Source organism: Sinohyriopsis cumingii, chromosome 15 (genome assembly GCF_028554795.1).
Source record: "Sinohyriopsis cumingii isolate HCF-2022 chromosome 15, ASM2855479v2, whole genome shotgun sequence".
Lineage (NCBI taxonomy): Eukaryota > Metazoa > Mollusca > Bivalvia > Unionida > Unionidae > Sinohyriopsis > Sinohyriopsis cumingii.
Genome location: NC_142975.1, coordinates 114,665,091 through 114,692,438, shown reverse-complemented (window position 1 = coordinate 114,692,438; position 27,348 = coordinate 114,665,091). Strand labels below are relative to the sequence as shown.

The window sequence follows — 27,348 nt, the reverse complement described above, 5'->3', positions numbered from 1 at the left end:
CTGTATGACCCGAAAATTGTTGTTTATCATTGCAGCCAGAGCGATTATGTACCAATATGTTTTAAAAATGTACATTGGCAACTTCAGAAAAATTTAGCCCTGAGAGAAAAATCCAATTAAAGCCACGATTATCAACTTAATATATAACAAGACGACAACAATATCGGTGCCCGACTTGTGTTGTCTTCACTTTTCCCTTGCTTTTATGCAAGATAAATAGTGAAATTCGTTATATCTATACAAGATTTCTTCATGAAACTTGTGGAGACAATTGCAAACAAAAACTATACTACACAATGGTTTGTCATAAAATAAATATCTTCTTTAATTTCTTTTTTCCTGATTATGATACTACACAATACGTCTTGAAACAGCAATCCTGTTTCAGTAATGTTGGAAAATTAGGCCATACTTCTTTCAGGCAAGACAGAGAGGCAGTATACTTCAGTAAGATCTCTTCCATCTAGAACGTTACTGCACGAGTATAAAATGGTGTATTTCTATGCATATGCCATTGTTTCTGGTGAATACTTCGCGAACTTTCGACACGGATGCGAAGTATACACGAGACCTACGATAATCGCAGTCCAATGCATGCTACAAACGAGAAGAAAGGTTCCTTTTCGTGCCGCATTAAAAAATGAAATGTAACAACAATTAACTGAGAGAATATATAGTTAAGCAATAGGGATAATACAAGATTCATTTCCGTTTTGGTTTCAGGGTCACAATAGGTTGACGTAGAATGGACTCAAGAATTTTGTTTCCTTTTGTCAATTAAACTTGATCTACATACATATCTTACAATCCGAGTTGACACGTATCCGATAAAACATACCTTTCCTGCATTTCTTGTATTAACAGTTAAAATTGATTTTAAAAAATTAAATCAGATATCCTAAATGATTGTTAAAATAATTAAATATCCAAATTCAGGGCGTATAAGTTGAATATTTGTAATAAAATATTTCCAGGCGTGGAATGACGTTAATTATTTCAACAAGTTTCCAATATGCTCATTGGAAGACAATCCAATTACTACCTTATAGCTTGAAGTCGATATATAGTACTGGCTTTGGGAAAGTTTATTCATTTTCACAAGTAGAAGGAAAAAAAAAAACGACTTAAAAAAATAATTGCCTGTACTTGATTACCTCCCTGTATATAATTATTCTGGGTATATTACATGCATATTTACATTAGAATATGGAAATCCAGTTGAATTAAAAGTTTTGGAAGACACGACTGAAACTGAATGCAATAGATGTTATTGAAATTATGCAAACGTGGGAGATTCGATGTTGTTTTGTATGAAACTGGCAGCAAAAATAATATCAGTTATAGAAAAAATCTCATATACCAGTATATGTGTCAGATAACTTGCATAATTGAGTATCATAAAGCGTTCAGATCCAAAACTTGTCTCCTCGGAACTTTCTGTGAAAGTTCACCTGCTGGAAATTGTCGTATATTTCCAGCTATTCCCGTATCCGAAAACATAAAGATCCGTATCGGCTGTCTAGGTGTCGAAGCACACAAAAATCCGTCCTCAAAACTCTCGGGAAGGCTTTCTGTCTCAGTATTACATTTTACAGAAGCTTTAGAGCTTGTGGCATCCACTTTATTCTTGTGAACTTCGTGACCACCGTGTCTATCTGAAGATTTACCTCCCTTGTCGTGATCTTTATCTTTGGGCATATAGTTGCTACAGTTACGACCCTCTCCGTCGAGTGAAAATTTAGCCAGAATATTTTCAGCAGCACACATTTCAGATCCCATTAATCGTTTTTCTTTTTCTTTTCCTTTAATCTGTATGCTTTCTTCAGACATTTTCTCTCCCCTCAAAGGCTCGGAAACTAAAAATATTAACCAAATTAAAGTCATTATTTAGAGTACCTAAATTTCAAAGCATCAGCTATCCATGATGTTTATATATGAAATATATTCCAGACCAAGTTGCATACACTTGCACAGGAGGGGGTGGGGCAAAACTTGATTCATGCGCTGGCTGAGACTGAAACACAGAGATAGAAATAGCAAGGACGTCATTTCAATCTTTTTCAATCTAATCCCCTTTCCCCCCTCCCAAATGACGTCCCTGTAGAAGAGGAAAATTTGCAATCGTAGTTAGAGGATACGCATAACGCTTAATGTTAGAATGGGATGGGCAAAACTAAAATTGTAACTTAAATAGGTAAAATCGATATTTGTACCTATGTATTGTATTCTTGATAGTAGATTCATCATACCAAATAGGTCAAAAATCGACAGAGTCCAGCGAAAGGTACTGAGTAAATACAAAATGCTTGACCTACGACACAGATGGATGGAAAAGGTTAAGATTATATGCCACTTTCGCAAGATACGACATGAGCATAAATTGTTATCTTGATCGCTCCCTACGGCAATGGTAATAAATCTCAATAATTATTTGTTGTGTAACTATTCACTTCTAGCCCCAGACAGGGGAAACAAAATTCCTTGTGGACAATATTTTTGCCCATATTATTTAAACTTGTATTCACAACTTATCACAGGTTCAACATTCAGCATTTCTTTCTGGTGAAAAAAATTAAAACGAAATTGCGTGTATTTTAGCGATTTTTTTTTCACCGCGCCCAGTAAGAAACAGTTAGCAACTACCATACTCTATACTAACTCTTCCTTGAACAAAGTCGGGGTATTTAGAAATGGTGACCTTTTGGGTCAAGCACACAGTTTTGCAACTTTCTTTGTCTCTTTGTATCTCAAATTATAAAATTAATTTAGAAAGAGAAAAACAAATATAAAGCTTACCATTTTTTTGTCCGACTGGTCAACATATCTAAAATGATCACAGCATCCGCGAAATATATTAACACAAATAACGAAATTCTCCTCAACGATGGTGTCCACCGTAACAGATTTTACAAATTTATTTTCCTCTGTTGTGACGACTGCCAAAACGATACCTGCTGCGAATGCTCGTATTTAACACTGGTTTCATGGGAGATGATTGATCAAAACGTACTTATAGACCTAGCTCCTATACCTGAATCCATTTTTCGTCTCCTTTTCTCCATCTGTCGCCTGATGAGTAATACAGTCAGTGTAACGATAACAATGCTAACGAGGAACACTGCTGCGGTAATACCGACGATGAAGGTTATCGATATCTGCGACGATGATTGGCTGAACTCACCTTGAAAAAAGAAAGAAAAAAGACTGGTTCAACACACCTTAAAGAAAGAAAGAAACAACTATTAGGGAGATCGGCTGCCTCGACTTGCCTTTGAAAAAAGCACTGTGTTCCAAATTATTCTGCATAATATAGACAATACAAAATTTAAGTTTCCGTTAAAACCAACAAAAATTATCTTTATTAGTGATCATAAAACTTGAGAAGGAATAAACTCACTATCACAGTTTTGCTCATCTTTTCCATCATGACAGTGCCGTTTACCATCACAGACCAATTGTCGATGGATGCAGCCTCCATCCGGGCAAGTGAATTCTAGTTCAAGGTCACATGCTGTACATGCAAAATGAGAGAGAAAATCCACTTTAATAAAAACAATAACTTTCTTTTTTATTTATGGTAAATACATACATACACACATACATACACACATACATGCATGCATGTATGCATGAATCCATCCATCCATACTGTCACGTTTGCTAAGCCCCAGCTATATCGTGTATAAGCTATAATCTGCTGTCTTGGAAATATTACTGCGGTCCTGTGTTTGATGTCTAAAGATTTCCATAGACTAGTGTTGAATTCGTACGCAATGTTACTGTGACCAGCCAGAAGACCGAAATCTTGAAGAGGCAAAGGCGATAGATCGCTCACATCGTTTGACAAAGGCTTGACGTATCATACCTCTGTTACAGCTTAGTCCTAAGATCAGATGAAAGCCCGCGGGGTGAACGAGGCGTGTTCTTATCCGTAGTGTTGTTCCGATTATCGATTATAATCGATCATCAGTTGGTTGAGCGAACCAATAAGATAATCGATTGTGAAACTCCATAATCGATTATGTGTAAAGGGAGACTACCTTTCAGTTGTATGCAAAGCACAAAGGTTAGTAAAACTCCCAGCCACTAAAGTTGACCTGAAATTTATTAATTCCCTTCACAACTACAAATATAAAACCATATGATATTTCATAGGTGCAAAATTTCATAATTACGAACTTATAGCCATTATTACATGATCAAGTTGTTAAATAGTTGAGTAATAAATTAAAACACATTTTGATGATTTGTTTCAGTTTTAAATGCAACATTATTTGTAGTATTTGTAAACAATGACAAACAAGAAAACCATGTCCTTCTACACTTAAAATCATAGACACATCACATATGAATGAAAGGATTTTGGGAGACTGTAGCAGTATTTCAGTTGCATATGACTTATCAGCCATAAAAAGTTGCATTCATTTAACAAAGATGTAGAACAAAAATAACACACAACACAATAGACAAAAATGTAATATTATTATCAGGTTAAAGTATACATGTCATTAAAAGAGATTACTCCTGTACATTTACTAACATCTTGAACTATTGATCAAAGATATAACTGAATAACAAACAAAAATTAAAATTTGCTGTTAGTAACCGATTATAATCGATTATCAGTCGGTTAAGCAGAACCGATTATCGATTATAAATTTCTGACCGATTCCCATCACTACTCATCCGTACCCACGTTGACAGACAGCGAGAGGAACATTTCCGCTAAGTTTGTTTGGATCGGTTCATTGGGATATTCAATCGGAATTGAGACAGAGGGTATGATTACAATGCAGGCCTTATGATAACTTTCGTAACTCTTTAGAGAACATTTAGTTTCGCCTGAAAAGATTGTTGAGCAATAGGGTTACTTCCAGAGAGCCACTCGAAATTTGGCGGTAAAATTTTAGAGGTAGACTCCAAGGAAAGGCAAAGCTTCGAAAAGGAAGCTTTTCAGGGGACACAGAACATCAGGTTCGACTGAGTCCCGAGTCTTCAGGAGTTGGAGACGGAAGTGAGACTAGCTGAAACAGTAGAAGTCGACGGACGTCTAGTCGGTGGAGGGAAGGTTGAGGAGGAGAAGGAAAAGGAGTCTGGATGAGAAAGTGGATGAGGAGGATAAGTATAGAGAAGTCGAGGTGGAGTAGAAGGAATTTGGAGAAAGTCGGGGAGAAAAGAGAAGGAATTTGCAGAAATAGGAGAGAGAATACCACAGATGAGTAGAATAAAGGACAGGTGGAAATCGATCTCACACTGCTAATCAAGTGATACAATAGGCTATTAAAGGGTTGAGCAGAAGGAGTGTAATTTGAATCATTTGATCATTGATGTGTTATTAAATTGTTATTCATTGAACTTCAACCTTTATGTATATTTAACCATCTAACCGTCGACATTGCTGACTGGGGGTTCGGAGCTTTACATCCATCTTTCACTAATTCTTAACTTCCAAGCAATATCGAGCCTGGGTGGGACTTCTATAATAGTTTAAATAAAATATTGGGAACACCACAACCTAAACATAACAACCAATACATATACATATGTACGTACGTACGTACATGCTTGCATGCATGCGTCCCCCACATACATACATATATACATAGCAGAATATTAGTTAGCTTGGGGTTACTGTTGGGAGTCTTAACCATATTTTTGGTACCCATTGCAGGGTGAGATTAGCGAGAGATTTTATAATGTATTTACTGTAAACGCAAAAAAAATTAGTTCAGTATTTTACCTGCTCTCCGACCGCTCCGGTTGCCTAGTGGTTAGAGCGTCCACCTCGGATGCGGAAGGTCGCAGGTTCGAACCCAGGCCGAATCATAACAAAGACTTATATAAATGGTACTAACAGCTGCCTCGCTAGGCACTCAACATTAAGAGGTTAGTGTCAGGACTGGACTGGTCAGCTTGGTGTCGGGATAAGTTGATTGGGTGGGACAGGTCTACGCATGATACTCTAGTGCTAGACATCGTAGCGACATGACTTCAAAATTGTTAAAGCTACGTTAAAAATCCAAATCACACACTCAGCTGCCCTCAGTACACAAAGAAAGACATATACAGAAGGGTAGAGCGAGTGATTCGAAAACATTTTTAAATTACATGTACTTCATGTAGACACCGGCTAATGTAACTGATACAAACGAAATCTAAGCATATATGCCGCAGTCACATATAAAACTCCAACTTTGATCAATATTCCTCCTCGAAGCGATACAGAAAGTTATGAAGAAAACAGAAAACAAACCTACAATAATATTGTCATTAGCTTCAAAGCGTATAATGTAAATAAATTCAACTTATGAGGTAATTTAATGTAATATTCTGCATATTGTAAATTATTACCTTTTCTCATAATGGCATCCATTTACACAACAGTCGTTGCTGCCCCTTATTGCCCCCTCATGTCTTACAATGGTAATGAAAATAACTATGAAGAGTTTTGTGGATCGCATGTACGAGTATCGTGCAACGATTACAGGCACTGTCTGCTCGTGCATTTATAAATGACTAAAACCGATAGTGTCGGGAAATGCAGCATACAAGCACTCCTAATGAAGGTGTACAGCCTAAAAAGATCGGTGTAGAGTTTTAGCATATTACAGGTCGACAACACTTCTACGGCCTACGTTGAAAAACACAGATGATTTTGTGTTGGCAAGAGTAGGGAATGTAGGTTTGTTAAAATATGCAAATTATAAACACATCAAATTGAGTGTCCTAAGACTGCACTATATCCAGTAAATCAATGCATATTACTGTACTATACTACAGAGAAAGGGTTGGTACAAGCGTGTATTGTGTCAACTGTACACTCATTGTTAAAATTCACGGGTCTTGATGTGTCATAATATCATTGTATATTTATACACACCCGTAAGAATCGTACATCGTACAACCGAGATATAATACAAATGGGTATGTATGTATGTATGTATGTATGTATGTATGTATGTATGTATGTATGTATGTATGTATGTATGTATACATATACATATTGTATTCACGTATTGATTCAGTTCTTTAAAGTCCGCACTGTCTGTTGTTTGCTGCACGCCGACTGAACATGAAATTTAAAAAAATTGGAATGAACATTTTACTTGCAGGAAGCGTTATCAATTTTCTTGCGTAAACATACCCTAACCTCTCTCGCATCCCATCCCTGCCTCTATGATGGAGACGAGTCTATAGTGAAAAAGTACATAACTTGCTCGAAAATAGTGCGAGTCCAATAACTGGTCGACAAGCATGTCTTTTTATGATGGCCATAATATTGGGTTGGTACTTGTCACAGCAATATACTGACATCTGCGAGCTGCTGCAGATACAAACCTAACGCCGTTCATTGCATCCCGCTAAGTCAAAATGGGCAACAACATAACAAACATCGCGGCTGAACAAATATTGATTAGTACGCGCATTTTTAGATGATGAGCATAGCATGTGCTGAGTCTCACTGCGATCGATTACAAAATGCCGGAAAAGTTTATTTCACAAAATTATGTTTTGCAGTGGATGCAGCTGCTAAAAACTAAGGGTGATAACTCTCAAAGAAAAGCGCGTGAGCACTATGATAACCATAATATTTGCCCAGTTTCATAGCAAAACATTACCAAAAGTCACCATTTTCACCTGGGAGAAAAGTAAACATCATTGTTAAGTCTTTTTGGTGAAAGTCCCGTTACATAATGGGCATCCGTTCAGAAGGTGGAGTGACAACACAATTTTTAAGATAGTAGTCGTGGAAACCATATGGGATCTTTGACTAGCACCATATTAATTTAAGACCAACTAGGTATCACAATAAGTCTATTGATGAAAGCAACATGTAGATATCAATATATATTAGGAGAAGACTATAGATAAAAATAGTTACAAGACATGACGTTTTATTCAGGATTTTAAAGATGGTGAATGTGGCGGCCATATTGGATATAAGAGCAGCAGCATTTTCAAGTTTGGACCAACTAGACTATGGGATGACTGTGTGTGTGTGTGTAAGCCGTCTTGGCAATCCTCCAAATATTGTAGGATGAGTAGCGACGGACGACGAACTACGGACAACAGATTATCCCATACGCTCATCTGGTCTATGACTAGTACAGTTAAAAACTTCGTGACTATTTTGGTTCACAGGATTTGTAAAACATGTAGAAGGATGAACGGACGATCACAATGATTCCCACAGACGGGGTGTATCAGCTAAAAATGTGTATCTTTGTTATCATCCTTTTAATATGCATCCAACACAAATGGTTGTTCCCACGGAGTGAAAACATCATAACAGTGATTGCTACTGTAATATGAGAGAAAGCTTGCCAGTAGCTTCTCGTGGGTCGGTGGTTCTTTCTGGTGTTTTCCCGGGTTCTTCCTCCACCATTAATACTGGCGTTAAACCATACAACAACAACAACAACAACAACAACTGTAATAAAAAGTAGACAACGTGCTTTCTGTGGGCGGCTTGGCGCAGTGACTTGTCTGACCACTACAATTCAATCCGTGTCATAGGATAACCTCTAGTGGTAGTCAATCACATCTTGTCACACACACACACACACACACACACACACACAGAGAGTACGATAGCAAGTAAGTAAATGCATGTATGTAATTGAACTAGTCTGTAAGAGACAGATTATATATATATATATATATATATATATATATATATATATATATATATATATATATATATATATATATATATATATATATATATATATATCGTTAACAGTATAACGAAAATTATGAATACATATATCAAGAGAACGACTAAATATTGAAACAGTTAGACAACTTACGACATGGGACTTTGACGGGTACACAGCTTATCGGGGAGCACAGTCGGTATAACAGGGGTTGCTGAGTACAGTGCTCCATGCTGATCGGCAGATTGATGCTGCATTGGCATCCTCACTTAAATGTGGGCATCCTGTAAAATATTGCATCATCAGCAGCATCATCATCATCACCATCATCAATTTTTAGGAGGGGGAGGAGCGTGATAAATAAAATGAGGTATTCAGTGGTACTAAGGATTGTATTTACATGCCAACAACTACCATATCGAATCACTTCAAAACAACAGAAGACATGTGAACAAGCGGGATTTCTTCAAGTACTTGATCAGTAAGAAGATAAAGAAGGCATATGGAACAATGCAGCATACTCCTGTGATATTTCATAAACTCTCACCCTTGTCCCGTCTTCGTCTCCAAAGTCCTTTTTCTAATAATAGATCGATTCCCAGACTTTTTCTACATCAACTATTGCTTGCCCTAAAAGTTGCCATGTTTTAAGACTACGCTACAGTGGTATAGGAGGGCGAAATGGCGCAGTGCAATACTACATGAACAATGTTAGTAGTAGTAGAAGATAAGAAGGCGGAAAGCAGGCTGATTACAAACACAAGTTTTGCAAATGATCTTCACTTAAAATTAAAGGCATTACATACGGAATTAAAGATCTATTGTCTTTCGTTCGTCACTCATTCAAATAGCATGTGTTATGTGCCACACGATAAAAACGTAGGAAAAGAAAAATATATTCTTACTATAACACTCAACAATTAAACCTAGCACACTGACTTATACATCACTGAATACTACAGACGAGAAAGTCCGCTTCACATGAAAATAACGAAGAGTTTCATGTAACTCTTATATGATTGTTCGGAATAGTTCACGATCTTGCTTTGAATGGAACATAACGCTCTCCCTACCAGGTTCACTTTTTCAGGGTCGGATTAAGGTGAAGGGGACAACAGGGGTCACATGCCCCGCCGCCATCCCCACCCCCTGGTCATGGATGCCCCCTTGTTTGCCGGGCATAAAATTACACGTGATTAAATAAACAATATAAAGCATAATATAGATATAATAATTATACACATGAAAGCACAGTGAAGGACTGCTTTCAGGGTGTATATGTAGCTCTGTATGCCCCCATCTTACTTGCCCCTAGACCATGGTGCTAAATTTCATGATGAAGAACAAGCTGACATTCTTCTGCCATGTTCACAGTTTCTGATACAAAGTGTCTTATCTGCAAATCTAAAGGTAAAACTGATTTCAAAATTAATAATTGCTATGTCTAATTGTCCATTATAGTGGCAGGTCAAACGTTACTTATTGGCACAACAGGAACAAGAATTCATATGTAAACGGGTCGGAAATTTTCGATATGGATGAAGTTTAAGAATCTTTATTACATATCCATTTAATCGCACACTTAACATTTCATTATCGCACACCCAGCTGGGAACTACATTATCAACTTGAAATATTAAATAATAGTCCATTTACAAAATATCCGGAATGATATATTACTATACATGTTAAATTATTAAAATATGCCAGCACACGTTTGCAATTTCAGGAAATACAGTCATATTTGGTACAAATGACCGCTTTTGCCGCAAAGCTTTGGAAATAATTTGTTCCTCTTAACATACAGACGTGATCTCAGAGTTGGTCGGCGTAGCGATAATATCAAAAATTGAACTGTAAATAGCCAGATAGCATATACGCTTACATAGCTGCATACCGCAGAGTGGGAAAACGCCAAGAATATTCCTATTGCCGTAGGACTGACCCTGAAACACGAATGCAACCCACTTCTTTGACATACTATTCCTGCGGAAGACAAATAATTACCTTCAACGTGTTTTGGCGCAGCACTTTAAAGAAGAAACAAACGATACATTTAATTCGCTGGAAATTTCTTCGCAAACACAGAAACGGAGATTTATGTGGACCAATACGATTATATCTTCAATTTAATGGACCGTAGAATTGACCAAAAAGCTGCAAAATGAAAATATAGTTTGATGTATTCACAATTTCTTGGTCAATTCTTGTTTTGTAAATAACCGAAATGGTTAGGACGGCAGCTAATGGAAACTATCGGCATATATTGATAGACCTCGACATTGCGAATAATCTCTTTGTGTGATCCTACTTTAGTGTATATAATGTACCCATTGCGTCAAAAATGTGAATTGTTTGATCTTAAGTCTTACCTGTGCAAAGATAGATTCATCGCATAAATAATATACACGTATATCTAAGAAGTGGCTTGTTTTATCAGTATATTTCACATGTGCACAGACAGCATTATCGCACAATGAGATATGCCAAATAACAGCGGAACTGAAGATACTAACCTTAAGTCAAAAATGTCTCCGTTCTTGATGAATAGAAACGCCCATGTAAAGGCGATGTAAAAGACAATTTAAAGCATATCACAGGGTGCATGTTAATTAAGCAACGGATAAAAGCTTTAACACAACTAACATACAATTTCAAATTAGGTCAAATGTGTTCTTTACCCTAACACTGACTGATTTCCGTTTGTTCGCTAATTGTATGGTCACAAGATGAAACCTAAAGAGGCGGACACTGACTACATGAAGAACGTTGTGTTATAATGCGTTTTGGATTTTAAATGCAGCTTTAACAGTTTGAGGCATACCGCTACGATATCTGCAGTGTGGCAGTTTATGTGATGTCTAGCACTGAGGCATCATGTCCCAGCCAGTCACATTATCCTGTCACCAGGCCGACAAGTCCTAACACTAGTCTCTTAATACTGAGCGCGAAGCGAGGCAGCTTGCTAGTACCATTTTTATAAGACTTTGGCATGACTTGGTCGGGGTTTGATCCCGCGATTTCCCGCATCCGAGGCGGACGCTCTAACCACTCAGGCCACAGAAACGGTCTGCAGAACTACAAACAAACCAAAAAAAAACCAAAAAAAAAAAACAAACACAAAAAACAACAAAATAAATCACATGGAACAAAAGCTTTGATTTGCCAAGGTATGTCAATGTCCAAACAAAACGCTTCACACCCACTCAAATAGTTCCGTTTTTGTGCATACATGGAAATATACCTCTTCAAAGATTATTTTAAAACTTTCTGATAAACAAGAAGAAGGGGTTTATATTCACATTAATGTATGCAGTCATCAGAAATATATAAATAAGCTGTTAACAGTGAGGTCGGATTTGTATATGTGTGTGAGTGTGTGGTTTTGCAGAATCTGCATTTTCTTTCTGTACAAAAGTACTAAAATTAAAAGAAATAAAGAAAATTAATACGTACATGATATATAGGAATTTAATCCTCTGAAAATGCGTTGCATGTACAAGTAGTGCCTGCATCGGTATGTACTATCTGCCTTAAGATTTATCACTTGACTTAAGTGGGGATATATAGTTTCGCGTTCATATTGGTTTACATACATGAGTATCATAATATCGCCGAACATGATCTCACGTGACCTGGTGTCATTTAGTTTGTGTACTGGACATAGGTATCACCTCAGGGTCGTATCCCTTTTACCTAGTTCAATGAAGGCTGTCATTTAAAGGACACATCTGGCTGTAAGACATGACGCATGCTAGAAGCAACATCGTAACAATTTATGACAATTTATGACAAGGGAACACGATGAGTGATATTTCCTGTTAGTTTATGTCCGATTTGCTTTCCCATTCTGGATCGTAATTTGACCTTAAGTCATTTAAAATCATATTCAACTTGAATTCATGCATCAATTACATAGGTATATCCGTGCATTTCTTCTTAAGTACATACACAAGAACGGACATGTGTACAAAAATTTAAATAGACAAAACGTAGCGAACAAAATAGATATAAAACCAAAGATTGCGCGAGTTTTAATATAACAGAGTATGATTTAGATTCTCCCTTTATCATACAGGTAAAAGCAATTAAGATCATCAAATTCGCAACAAACAGAAGACACGTGTATGTGGTGAAAATACGTCCCAGAATTCAACAAACATGTTAGTAGTCTGAGCACCGTGGTGCCCTGATGCCATATAATATTCAGTCACTACTAGAAATAACATGATATAAATGTAGCAAGTTCAGAAAATTCCTTTTGCATGGAGGTGATATGAAGGTCACTCGTTTCTTACGTAATTTGTTATGATTTATACGCAGGACATTCGAGTCCGCCAGATGTGACGCTAACTCTATAATTCAAAAGGAACATGAGGAGCGAAGCAGTATTTTTGTTTTCGTTTGGTTTGGTGTATTGACAGTAGTGGCGGATTTAGAAATGTCGTCAATCTGATTAAAATCCGATCTCCATTCATCTGGTGAAGATCAGAGAGCGACCGCTGAGGGGTCATTTTCTGGTGACCTTTGAATTAGCCAATGAAAATGCAGCTTTTAAAAATCTGAGAGTGAATCAAATCGTTCGGAACACGTTGATGCGATTCGGCCACATTGTTCAGTCTCCCAAACGAAAGATATAAAACGTCATCTGATTCGCAGATAAAATTAGCAATTATGACAGTTACATGTCACCAGAACACGGCCTCTAAGCGGTCGCTGTCAGATCTTCAACTAGGACAATGGATATCTGATTTTAGTATCGTTTGGGGTTGGGTGTGTGTGTGGACCTAAACAATAAATGTGGGGTCTGTGGAACTGAACACTATGTCGTGGCCATTGGGCGAAACCCCGGACGCTACTGCATTTTAAGAGGTTCCAGGGCTTAGATTCAACTATTAAACTGTAACGAAAACGTAGTATAGGAAACTCAGTTTTGTTTCGCTCTCCCCCCTACCCTCAACATGAATCTGCCCTTGTATAGGCACATCAACATATAAAAGGTTATATCGTGCTGAAGTGATTTGTGGTAGATAACATGCTCAGAGTCACGCAACAGCACCCGATTCGACCTAGTCCTAGATCGGACCCCCCCCCCCCATTTTCTGGTCGCGAGTATATTATGCTGAACACCGAGAAACCGCTGCTCAGCGAAACATCAGCTTGAACCAAAGTGACTTCTTTGCACCTCTCCGGTCATGAGTTAGACCAAAGATCCGATCTTTGCATGGGTAAATGGTCACCCATCTAAGTTACATGGTTTCTTCTAAGGTTTCCGCCTCCCTCCACCTCAAATTCCTCTTTATGCCAACGTCTCACCTGTTGAGAGTATTCAGTAAATGCTTAAGTATTGTACAACCGATGTTACATAAGTTAAAGATAAATCCTGATACACCGATTTCCCACATTACCATATATATTCCCTTATAAGCCCATATTCAAACGTCACATATCCACATCGATGAATCTGCATTTGTTGGAAGCAATAAATAGAACCAACAATATATAACCTGATCTGCCGGCGCATTATGTTGTTTATATATGTGCTTGACTTATAGGTGAGTATATACGGTATTCAAAATCACAAATGACCAAAGCGGAGAGAGAGAGAGAGAGAGACAGTGTGTGTGTGTGTGATTTAGATTTATAAGGTAGCTTTAACAACTTTTCAGTCATATCGCTACGATGTCTGCAGTGTGACAGCTTATATTGGTGTTTAGCATTGGGTCATCATGCCGCAGACATGTAACATGATGTCACACCCAGTCACATTATCCTGACACGAGGCCGACCAGTCCTAACACTAACCTCTTAATGTTGAGCGACAAGCGAGGCAGCTGTTAGTACCATTTTTGTAAGCCCGACAAGCGGAACATTGTAAACTAGCAAACAGAATTAACAATAAACAAGCGTTCAAGTATTTTGCATTAATTGCAAAGTACTGAAATGTGAAGATTAAACAAGTTAGGATATATATTGCATTGATAAATCAAGGTTAGATGAACGCAAAGTACGAATTCACCCAGTTGAACGTGTTTAGATTGGCATACAACCACTTTTCCATGATCTGACTTTTCTTAATCATTGTTTCCTCGTATCGTTCCTACCCTGTGTTCGAAATTGGACAGTAGAGTGGGGGGGGGGGGGGATAAAAACGCCTCCATGGGGTAAAACGCCACCCCACCCCACCCCCGGCCATACTGACGCCCCTACGCTAGAAAATGGACTGGTCTTTATGCAGCACGCTTGCCCAGGTTACACAGGCCTGGAGAATGGCGGCCAGTGTTGGATGCAGATGCACGCATGGTTGTTATGCAATAATATTATATTTTTGGCATCTTCCTGTAAAAATGTTCAATCCATTTGTTTGCAGTATTTTTGACTGGAACTACCTAAAGAAAACAGGGTAAGTATGTTTTTAAACAACATAGTATAGAGATGCATTATGTATAATATTTCATGATTCGCAGCAGTTGTTAATTCCGCCTATTGTTAAATTGTCAATGTTGTACGATAGAGGCAAAACAGTACACTTTTTAACTAACCGTCATATGCCTAAAATTATTCTATACTTTTTGCAGGTGGTGTGAACTTACAGAAGGAAAACTTGTCGAGGAAAGTATGGGACATCAGCTCTAAAAGCGGCTCTTGAAGCAATTCATTCTGGAACTTCTCTGATAACTGCTACCAAGTATTATGGAATTTCAGCTAAAACTTTGCGCAGACATAGAGATTTGAAGGTTTCGCAACCTGGAGTGTCAAACTTGGGAAGTTAGACTACTGTGTTCTAGCGTGATTATGAGTTACTTCTAGTTAAGCACATCCAGTCCATGGAAACGGCATTTTTTGGACTTAACTCTATTGACGTACGTCGTTTGGCATACGACTTAGCAGTTCATCTGAATATTAAAAGCAATGCATCTCAAGGCAATGCAGCAGGTATTGATTGTCTGAAAGGCTTTTTGAAAAGGCAGCCAAATCTAGCCATTAGCGTTCCAGAGGCAACCAGTGTCAGCAGAGCCGTGGGCTTTAACCGGCCACAGGTAGTCAATTTTTACCAAGTATATAAGGTATCTCTTCACGCAACACTTGCTGATGGTCTGAGAATATGGAACATGGATGAAACAGACATTAGTACTGTCCACAAGCCAGTAAAGGGCATTGCATCGAAAGGTGTTAGATCAGTTGGTAAAGTTAAAAGCGGTTAACGTGGTCAAACTATTACTGTAATATGTGCCATGAATGCGGCCGGTACCTTTGCACCGACAGCATTTATCTACCCACGTAAACGAGTGGTTCCATCACTGTGATTGGCGCACCAGCCCGAGCACTGGACGTGTGTAGCCCAAGTGGGTGGACAGACAGTCATATTTTCTTGCAATGGCTGGAACATTTCACTTGTTTTGTGAAATGTACGAAGGACTCTGTACACATTTTTCTTCTTGATGGGCACCATAGCCATAAAACGTTGGAAGCTGTTCACTATGAACGCGAGAAAGGGATTGTATTGATAACCTTTCCTTCCCATTGCACCCATCGGCTCCAGCCTCTTGATGTCACGTTTTTCAAGGCAATAAAAAGTGCTTTCAATTTGGAGTCTGGAAACTGGATGACAAGCAATCCAGGACGACAAATAAGTGCATTTGAAATTGCTAAAAGCAACTTTTGCAGCATATAACCGATCTGTCATTTAACAGAAAACTGCCACTGGTTTTTGAAGCCTGCGAACTTTGACCTTTTAATCCAAATAAGTTCACAGATGACGATTTCTCTCCTTCTGTGGTAACTGATGAACCTCAGCCACTATCAGATTGACCTAATGAGTGTCAACAAGCATTACATATGTCATCACAGCTGATCGAATCAAATAAGACAGCTGATCACCTGTCGGTTACTGGCTGCATATACATGTCGGAGGGGTCGGGTGTTGAGGAAACATCTGTTCAAGAGGACAAGACAGCTGACAAACAATCAGTTGGTATTCCTATAGTTATTGCAGGTGGGGCAGGCAATACAGTAACATCGAATGAGGGAATAGGGTCAGTTGATGATCAATCGCTTAGTAACGTTATGATCACTTCTGACAATGCAGAAACATTGACTGAACCAAGCATAAAGGTTGAATGTCTGCTAACTGGTAGTTCTACAGCCACTTTGGATGGGTCGAGTAATCCAGAGACAGACAAAACAGTTTATACTCAGTCACCTGATAATCAACAAACACATCACTCTGCCATCACCATCGAGGAGACAGGCAATCGGAAAATGTTTGACGAAGCTATTCTTGCTGGAAGAACGGAAAGTTTACTTTGGGGGTATCTCATAACGAATTAAAAAATGCAGACGATTCAGCATTTATGAAGATATTGCTTAAACTTTCACCAAAGCCTAGAATATCCAGTCGGCGCACAAGAAAGCGAAAGGCAGAATCAGCCATGAACTTATCGTCATCACCGAATAAAAAGATGCTTATTGAAAAGCAAAGAAAGACGATAACAAATACAAAAGGCAAATGTGATAGGACTGTACAGACAAAGTGGGAGCAAAAGAAATGAAACCAAAGTTTCAAAACAGAAACAAATGCAGACGAAAGAGACGCAGACATGTAGAAAGGACAAACAGATTGGTAGAAAACCATATAATATTATGAAGGCAACTTGTACAGAGGTCCATGAAAAGGGGAAAAAGGCTTCGGGTCCAAAGTCAGTTGCTAAACATGATATTGCTTTATCAGCTGACACAACACATAATAAAGACAACATTAGCGGAAACTACTAATTTGAATATGGAGCAAGTGACGATCCCTTAAAAGAAGATTCCTGGTCGCAGTGTAATCACAGTTCCAATTGGTGCCATGAATCCTGTGGCACCACCATCAATATGCAATTTTGCTGTACTAAGTGTGAGTAATAAAGAATTTATCAGGAACATTCACGACTTTTGGGCTTTGTCTTTTTCTTCATTAACGGTGGAAATTAGGAACTATTTAGACTTGTGCATTGTTGTAGATGCTGTCTTATCCGCATTGTTGTGCTAATTTGAATGATGCAGCAGTTTGTAGTTTTAGCATCTTTGCCATATATAAAATGTACATATAGGAATAATACTTGATTTTATAGTTCAATAATATCCCTGTAGTTTTACAGACTTTGACAGATGTCGAAAGCATTGTGGGGCAAAATGCCCCGGAGGGGGCATGTTGCCCCACCACAGGGGGAAAATGCGCCTTTATAAAGTTTTACCAGTTTTGATTTTTCTCGTAAATAGTTTTTTCGTTGTAAGCAAACATCATTCCATTGTGTTAGATGTAACGCATACTTTAAATAAATTGTCCAACTGCGAACACAATCATGTATATCATGCCATAAATAACCAAAAGTTGTTAAATGGTGTGTTTTGTCCCCCACCCACCCGAATATTGGAGTGGCAGGCGAGTGCGCGCTTCCTACGTAAAAAGACGCAATTCGCCTAAACCGCTCAGTATGGGTATTTGCTTCAAGACATTGTGTCGAACCCGTGACTTGTCAGATATGGAGAAATATTTGTATTTATTTGGCATGCTCCTTTTAAGAAAGAATTAATAAGGTTGGAATATGTAGAATCCTAATCCCCATCGCCGCCCAAAATATAAAATGTAAACAAAGGAACGAAACACGATAGTCGAATGATCAACTGTATGAAAATAGCAGAGGACTCCGCTGCATCTTAAGGGGATATTATATTACTGAGCCAAGAGCGCAAAACATTTTGAACATGGCGCCTCGGTGAGACTTAATGATATAACTGACGCTAACAAATTAAGCAGGCGATTTGTTGTCACGCGCAACAAACAATAATACAAGTGAATCGAGGCCACTGCCTACTCCGATGACCCCAGTGTCTTTGCCAGCATCAAGATCCCCCTCTAACTGACAAGGGCAACATCATCGAACACAATAGTTATTTCGAAAAGTTTACAATATAGACTCAACTGCTTGTGAAACGTTTATTGTCTATTTCTAATCAATTCGGTTCAGCTCATTAGAACTTCATAAAAATAAAGAATGTGTATTGCATAGGGTTCGAGTTTTGTTTGTTTCATTTGTTTTGTTTCTTTTGACCTTTGCCTGTGTAGTTTGTGCCTCGTTTGATTTATCTGAGTATCGATCTTATAATCTGAGCTTTATTTAATATTTTTATTTATAATAATAATAATAATAATAATGCTTTATTTATAGGGGTGACTCATTAGTCAAGGACTATTATCCCTTGAGGCCCCCTTAAGGAGAGTATAACAATGCACATTATATGAAGACAGAAATAATTACTGTTTATTTTAACATGTTTAGTGTTAAAATACTAAATTCCATTATCTAATAGAAGCTCATACATGCTCATGATATCTCTTCTTAAATACTCTAATATTTTCAGCAGATTTTACATGTAGTGGAAGCTTGTTCCACAGAACTGTACCAAAGTATTGGAAGCTGTTTTTAAATTGCTCTGTTCTTGGTTTTGGTGCTAGAAGGTTTCCATGTGATATTGATCTCAACTGGTATTGTGTAGAAAAAAGCCTGAATAAGTCCTGCAGATACTCTGGTGCCGTTCCATGGAGACATTTATATAAAAGAACTGCCTTGTGAAAATCTATCCTGTCATATAATGTGGACCATTTGAGTTCTGTAAATAGATGCATCTAAAATTACGCGTGCTGCTCATTTCTGAAGTTTATAAATCCTTTCAAGCTCAGATTTAGCACAGTTTCACCATACATTTGAACAATAATCCATTGTTAGAAGAATAAATGACTTGTAGAATAGATTTCGAGTTTCCATGGGTAAATACTTCTTGATTCTGCGGAATAAGGGAATTTTGGATGACAGTGTTTTACAAAGCTTATCAATATGGTCATTCCATAATAAATTATTATCTACGGTCATACCTACAAGATTTTCATGTTTGACATTTTCTAATGGATGATTATTTATTGCAAGAGTTAGTTCTGGGTTCCCTGACTTGTGTAGCTTTTGTGATGTCCGCAAATTCAAACATTTTGTTTTATCGTCATTAATTACCATCCAATTTTGTTGTGCCCAGTTTTGGACTGAGTGTAATCTCATTTTTATAACTTCACTATCAGAACTAGATGTATACAAGGTTGCTTCATCTGCAAAAAAATATGTATTTGTGGAATCATTATTTAATGGTAGATCATTGATATAGATAAGGAAGAGGAGATGGCCCAAAACTGAGCCTTGAGGGACCCTTGAATGAATAATGCGAGTTTGAGAGCTAATATTGCCAATGCTTACTTGTTGAGACCTTTGGTTTAGGTATGATCTAAACCAGTTTAAAGAAGGATTGTTAAACCTGTAATTGTTCAACTTTTGCAGTAGAATTTCATGATCAACAAGATCAGAGGCTTTCTTGAAGTCATTGAAAACAATCTCAGTCATATGTCCATGATCTATTTCCTTCAGCCAAAGATCAGTTAATTTGGTACGTTCTGTTTGGCATGAGTGGTACTTTCTAAATCCTGATTGCACTTTATGAAATAGAGAGTATGTATAAAAACAGTTATATACCTGAATGGCTACATGCTTTTCAAATAATTTTGACATTACAGGTAGAATTGATATTGGTCTGTAATTCCCTCGATCTTCCTTTTCTCCTTTCTTAAAGATATTGTAACCTTTGCACATTTCAGTGTTTCTGGAAAATTACCACTCATTATACTTAAGTTTATTATATGCGTTAGTGACTTTGCTATTACAGGTTGAGCAATTTAAAGAATTCGTTGACCGATCCCATCCAGTCCAGATGAGTTAATAATATTCACCTTAAAAAGTATATGTTAAAAACACCAGCTTCACTAACATTAGCTACTGAAAAATAATTATGATCAGTAATTTTAGCTCTTATAAATAATAGAAGAGCATCATGTTCAGTTGGGTTGTTAGTCTGGTTCTGAATACTGTTACTGGAGATGCTTACAAAGAAATTTTTGAACATTTCCACAATGTCTTGTACAGATGTTGCTATATCATCATTTTGCTTAAGTCTAGGGGGAAGACAACTGTTCCTGGGTGGGTTCAGCTCTTTTAGATGCTTTCACAATGTCTTGGTACTCTTACTTTCATCAATAGCCTGTTTATAGTAGTTCTCTTTTGCCTTATCTATCAGGTGCTTAGTTTTATTCCTCCACTTTCTATAGCTTTTCATGTCTTTTTTCTTGTGGAAATTATTTCTTAGGTGCCTAGCCTCATTGATCTCAGGGGTAATCCACTTAGAGGTTACAAACGCTTTGCTTTTTTTAAAGTTTTTCTTGGTTTATTTTAAAGTTACTTATTTTGTTTATATTTTATAATTCTGGCAGCAATGGCTTTTCATATAACACAAAATGCAAAGTTCATTTGATATGGAGGAAAGTAAGAATATATAGGAATCTACCGACTTGTGTCGGGACTGACCAATCAATCATGCACAGAAGATAATATAAAGAACAAGGATAATGGCCATATATACATTTTCGCTGCTTTCCTAGTGACCACAGTGGTCATGTATGTATGTATTTGTAATATGGTCAATTGAAAACAGATAAAAGGTTGATATATGGCTCGCCTTTGTTGTTGTTCAGGCAATAAACTGTTCGAGATCTGATAATTACATACCTATGAGAACACGCGGAGGAAATCATAAATTAATAAAGCTTTTATCTAGCAAGGAATTAATCATCGAGAAATCGGTATATATATAAAGATAGTCCTATTTTATAGTACATGTGCCCGCCAAAAGGATATCTTCTTTTAAATACCTACTCAACTTCTTGTGTGTGAACACTACCGTAAAACGAATTCGACAGTATAAGGGCAATATGTATAAAGTCGTACATACACCGTCTATCGCATCATATAAGTCCAGTCTACGAGTCAAACTAAAAAAAAAAAGAGTCTGATCTGCCGTAGCGTAATGCACCTTTAGATCAGAGTCTCTCTTCTTTGTTCAATTGATCACTATCTACAAACTACACAGATCAAGATCTGCCAGCTCAAAATGTGACGGCAGATCTGGATCTGCAGATTGCAGTTGGGCTCGACTTATAAGCGAGTACAGACGGTATTTACCGTTTGCACTTAAGTGAGTTAGGAAGACAAGTTTTAAGGTGAAACAAACAGCAAGACAATTATCAAAAATGTTACATATGACATAAATAATTTACCAATTTAAAAAAACAGTACTGTTTTTCATTGCAAAGCTAAAGAGATGACGTCCAAGATCTAATTTTACGAGGTCGTTATTAACCATGACCAACATCTAAAATATTGATGTTTTCCCTTGCAGTTTACCACTGGAGATGAAGAAGATGGGAAAAAGAACAAGGAAAGGATACGTATGACAATAAGGCTTCTAACATATACCTGATCCATTGAATCCAGCATGTGTTGGACTATTCTAGTTTTAAGAATAGTACGATACATAGTACAGCGTCCGCTAATACATTTGTAGGCCTCTGATCTTTGTTTCAACTGGAGGCATTTTAACACACTTTAACTTCCCAAGCTGCCGACATCTAACGCATTACCACAGAGCTATATATGTAAGTTAGTTCATGTATTTCTGTACTCAGTGGATTCTGAATAATTCATTAGTTGTTCGTTCCCGTATAACGCCGAATAGGCCGCAAGACACATCCCTTTCCACCTATTTTAATCCAACTGCTGTGATGATGCACCACCGTTCATTATTCGCATTTTGTCGCACTGGGTAAATTTGACATGTAACATATATCCGACGACATGATTTATTAACTCGGGTCGAGTTCGAATAGCTTGGTGTTGTAAATACCTCTCACGATATTCCTTTTATACTTCAGTGATATTTCTATGTCTCAGTGTTATCACAAGATAGGTAAAATCATAAACTCATCCCTTGGGGCGATGGTATGTAACGGCACGTCAGCGCACTGCCGGCTAATTAGTGCCAATTGAAAAAAAGGTGTAAACTGTAAAAATAAGAATTGCATCTACAAAAAAAACTGTGACAAATCCGTCCAAATCAAGGTACTCGAGGAAGACATATTTTCACATGCTTGTTTAATAAAACTCTATTTCTCTTCTTGTTGTAGATACTCGTAAAAGCGAAGTGACTAGTCTTAACTGTACGAGTTGTAGCTGTACGCGGAAATTTTTTTAAAAATGGTTGACGCATAGTTGGATAGTGTGGTATAAAAATTAAATATAAGGCCGTATGTCAAACGTCAGCCAAGAAATACACATCAGCTAGTCTAATACTTCGAGTGTCATTTATCCGCGGCCCGGATTCCCACATAACATATAATGGCTTAGATACGATTTGTTACCGTAACACATCTTGTTTTGGTATCGATTCAGAAAAGGGGCAAACCTGTATCCTTCTTTCATGCCTGTAAGTTAATAATGACGATATATTTCCAGATAAAAACAGAAGCGCCTTTTCGTCATATCTGGTGTCATTAAATGATCCCTCTTCTACCATAGAGAGGAATATATAAATTCGTGTCACTTAGTGTCATATCGTTGACAATATATATTACTTTTAATTGCAATCAAATATGTTTAAACTAATTAAACTAAGGATCACTCAAATTCCAGCCAAATGCACACCAGCCAATCAATCACCTTACCTACGAACCTTGCTTATATTTATATCCGTCAGGTGCGTGTGTGTGTGTGTTTATCCACTGACCACTTACCTTTAAGTATTCACTTAACTACACACTGCCAGAGACGTCGATTCACAGACAACTTACATACTGCCAGAGTTTCGATTCACGGACCGCCTACATACCTAATGCCAGAGACTTCGATTTACGGTTATCCTATATACATACTATACTGCCAGAGACTCAATTCACTGACCGACTACATACCTGCTGCCAGAGACGCCGATTCACAGACCGCCTACATACTTACTGCCAGAGACGTCAATTTACGGACCGCTTATATACTGATAGAAACGTCGATTCACAGACCGCCTACATACTTACTGCCAGAGACGTCAATTTACGGACCTCTTATACACTGATAGAAACGTCGATTCACTGACAGTTTATTCTCATTTAATTGCAAGACATTTGGATGTTTTTGACTGAGTGAATTCAACTATTTACTTTTCGGAAGGGACAGACATATTCTTGGTCTCATTCGTTAAGTAAAATAATCCCAAATTATCTAGTATTAGCTGAAAAGAAATGTTAATGTAAAGGACCAAAATCTATACAACGAAAATTAAATGGTTGGTCCTTAACCGATATTGTAAACTGATTCACATGGGTCACAGCGCGGAATGCCGTAAGTTACTATTTAGAGACAATGAGTCAAAGAGTGAGCCGAAATCGAAACTTCATTGAAAATCATATGTACATGTATTAAGTATAGAAATGCTACTTTAAGCCAACATTTACAACAAAGTTGACATCTGACGCAATTTCTGAGACCTTTTCAGGTCAATTTCATTAAAAAAATATAAATTGTAATGTGTATTGTATTCTCTCTGAACAAGGATTTGCTTGTTTTAATGAAAGTATGTACAAAGAACGAAAATGACGATAGAATTACATAAGTTGTTGTACTTTAAACTAACACGATAGTTTGATCTATTTATGTTTCACATTTCACCCCCTGAGCAATCCCAAAGAAATATCCTGTTTTTTTTAAAGTTACAACAATAAAGACGCTTATATCACACCTTTCACCCATGACAAAACGATAAAAGCCAGCTTTTAAACAATCAAGTTATTATTTGTCCTTAAATCACTAAAATTTGTTTCCACTGGTTAATGGAGCGTACTACTTTTGAGAAAACCATTAAATTTTATTTTCTGATTTAAAAAGATTAAAATATATTTCAGTGAATCTCATTTATATAACAGTTACAAATCCTAACTTGCCAGGATGTCAGTAATCTTGCAAGATTATTCTCTCAAAGGTCCTTTGCGACCCTGACAGAATGGTCAATATGCTTGAAAGTAGGAGATCGCAAATAATTGGGTTATTATTATTATTAGTTATTGTGAGCAGTACATGTCCAGCCATTTAACAACAACATCATTAGCAAGATGCAAAGCCTGCAGTCCACCGGTGAATTCAATGTGACATTAACAGTTGTAATTCATTTTGTTGGGTTGTTGTTGGTTTTTTTGTGTGTGTGTGTGTTTTATTTGGTGTAAAACTGACGGTAGATTACTGAATATGACATGGCAGAAAATGGCGTTATGTTGTAATAGTTTCATTTGTGGTCTGCGATTCAATCGGTCCATATTTCTTTTGTGGTTTCACCAAAATTCATATTCAAACTTGAGTCTGTATAACATACTGAAATTTAAATCTTTGTTTCTTTCATTTTCATACATGCCCAATTACTGTGATTTTTTTGGATGTACAATTAAAGCTACGTAAGGTAAAACACAGACGAGATCATTTGCACTGCATGTGTGTGCATGTAGGGGTGTGGGTGATTGTGCTTATTGAGTTCCGGGTATATCAACAAGTGGACAGACGAACATAATGCAAGATACCGCCTCCTGCAGAAATGGTAAGTGAGGGTAGAGCAGAAGAAAAAACACATTTGCAATAAAATTCAAGTCGTAGTAAGTCCTAGGCAGATTCAGACGGTAAATATTGTTAAGTTACATATTTTTCTCCATGTTTTATGTCACGAGGTGACAGCTTTTCTCGGTTCAAGTATCTTTTATTGGAAACTATCCATGTTGATTGCATGAAAAGGTTGTCCAGTTAGATTTAACACGTTGATCTGCCATATCTATTGTTGAATCTTGACCCCCAAAAATACAACTAATTCACGTACTTTTTGTTTTTGTTTACTACAGCTGTTGACACGATATAAAGGATGAATAATTACGCGAAGTTGATTCAAGTATTAGTCGTATTCATACTGATATGATGTGAAACCAAACGAGAGCATGAAAGACCCAGTACTGACATCGCATAATGATTCACCCAGTCTTCATCTAACCTATCTGCTTGAAATCATAACAAGAATGAAGAGGATAAACCAGATCCGTCTGCCTACCATGCAACAATAGTTCTTGCTGTAAGCTGTTTGCAGTTCGGTCAGTGTTATGTACATATATAGATGGTATGCCCTATATTGGTAAGGAATCTAAATTTGACAACTAATTTTCAAAAGGTCTTGGACCCAACTAACTACACCTTTTAATTGTAAGTACCTAAGTAGATCTCAAACACATGCATATGTCGCGTACGTACGTATGTATATATGTCTGTCTGTCTGTCTGTAGGTAGGTAGGTAGGTAGGTTGCTTGTAGATATATTTCTTCGTCGCACCAAACTGAAGTTACCAGCTCCGAAACCAACTAATTACGCGAATTTGCCTGCCGGCTGCGGTGCTGACTGACACTGCGAATCTCCGATACATACCTTCATTAATATGTGTGTGTGTGTGTGTGTGTGTGTGTGTGTGTGTGTTCCTAATATCACATATAACTTGCACCTCCACATCAGTCCTGCTAATTTAATGTAAGAAGTTTACACACTTATTCAATTTATTTAAGATTAGAAAATAAAACATAATCGAACAATGTACAATTATTTTGACGCTGTCTTGACAGCTTTATAGCATTTGAGCACTCTTGTCCACGTGTTTATCCATATTTAATGTTTATCTCTGAGTTAACATCGTTACCATTCTCCTTAACATTAACCCGATACAGTTAATCATCTGTCTGGACTCTCTAGGAACTAAAGATAGAGTTCGGATTAATTATTACCCAACAATCAATTATACTGCTTAAATTTGCCCAATTCCTATTAGTCAAAACGGGCAAATTAAATTATAGAGAGTGCCATTTCTTCAACGCACCAACGAGGAATCGTAATACTGGATCATAGGCATTAAGTGTGTCTAGCCAAAGATGAAAGATAACGCTACCATATTTTGGTGTCTTGACAAAAGACAAACATTTGCTAGTCTTATTTCTGTAAGGGTTCACCCCGAGGAACTGATAGTATGGAATGGGGTTATTTAGTCAGAGAATGTATAACCGCCACGTAAGGATTAGAGTGACCTATTACAGATAGCAATCAACGAACACTCAACTAAGGATATAATTTGGGAACCCTCAGGTAGGTACCTACAGGGATTTAACGATCAAATGTATGTCTCTGGATTATATTTATAAAGTTCCATTCTACTTTTAACATGATTATTACTTAATAACATTTTTGGTTACCCGCAACAGATTTCACGTTCAAACAAATGGCTGACCATGAACATTTTTCTGTCTTGGGTTCTCCAGCAATTGATTTTTCAAACCCTGAACACATTTCACCAAATTCTATTCTCACAATCTAAACAGAAAATAAACATATTTGGGATCAGTCTCAGATATTGCAAAGCACCCCTCCCCACACACACACACACACACACACATATATATATATATATATATATATATATATATATATATATATATATATATATATATATATATATATATATATATATATATATACTAGAGTTTCTTTATTAACACGGTCATCATATGTGAATAGATGAATTTATGTTTTCAAGCAACATATGTTATGGGTATTTACCATTTTTGATAGTCTCAATAATTCCGTCAATTTTGGGAGTAACGTATATTTGAGTACATCCTTTATATGTGTTCAGTTTGTTAAAGAAATATTACAATTAG

At 37.2% G+C, this 27,348-nt stretch overlaps 1 protein-coding gene and 1 long non-coding RNA gene across 10 annotated transcripts in view; one reads left to right on the top strand and one right to left on the bottom strand.

The window, feature by feature from the left end:
• Window positions 1-300: 300 nt before the first annotated feature.
• The window catches only part of LOC149782527 (uncharacterized), a 44,962-nt gene continuing 17,914 nt past the window's right edge, over window positions 301-27,348 (bottom strand). For 2 of the 9 annotated variants that reach the window (XM_089933958.1, XM_089933959.1), the window contains 4 exons: window positions 8,811-8,941; window positions 3,398-3,511; window positions 3,032-3,181; window positions 1,063-1,856 (listed from right to left, as the gene is read on the bottom strand). In XM_089933958.1, the coding sequence (XP_089790084.1) occupies window positions 1,396-1,856; window positions 3,032-3,181; window positions 3,398-3,511; window positions 8,811-8,889 (804 nt within the window). In that variant the 5' untranslated portion in view covers window positions 8,890-8,941 and the 3' untranslated portion in view covers window positions 1,063-1,395. Of the gene's footprint in view, window positions 1,857-3,031; window positions 3,182-3,397; window positions 3,512-6,351; window positions 6,472-8,810; window positions 8,942-11,173; window positions 11,990-12,113; window positions 12,212-22,051; window positions 22,367-23,364; window positions 23,473-23,541; window positions 23,648-27,348 lie in introns of those variants that run through there. The other 7 variants (XM_089933960.1, XM_089933963.1, XM_089933957.1 and 4 more) reach the window with 7 other exon arrangements.
• LOC149782528 (uncharacterized) lies at window positions 12,819-17,650 on the top strand. Its single transcript, XR_016414374.1, has 2 exons — window positions 12,819-15,060; window positions 15,236-17,650. It is a non-coding gene; the product is annotated as an uncharacterized LOC149782528 (long non-coding RNA).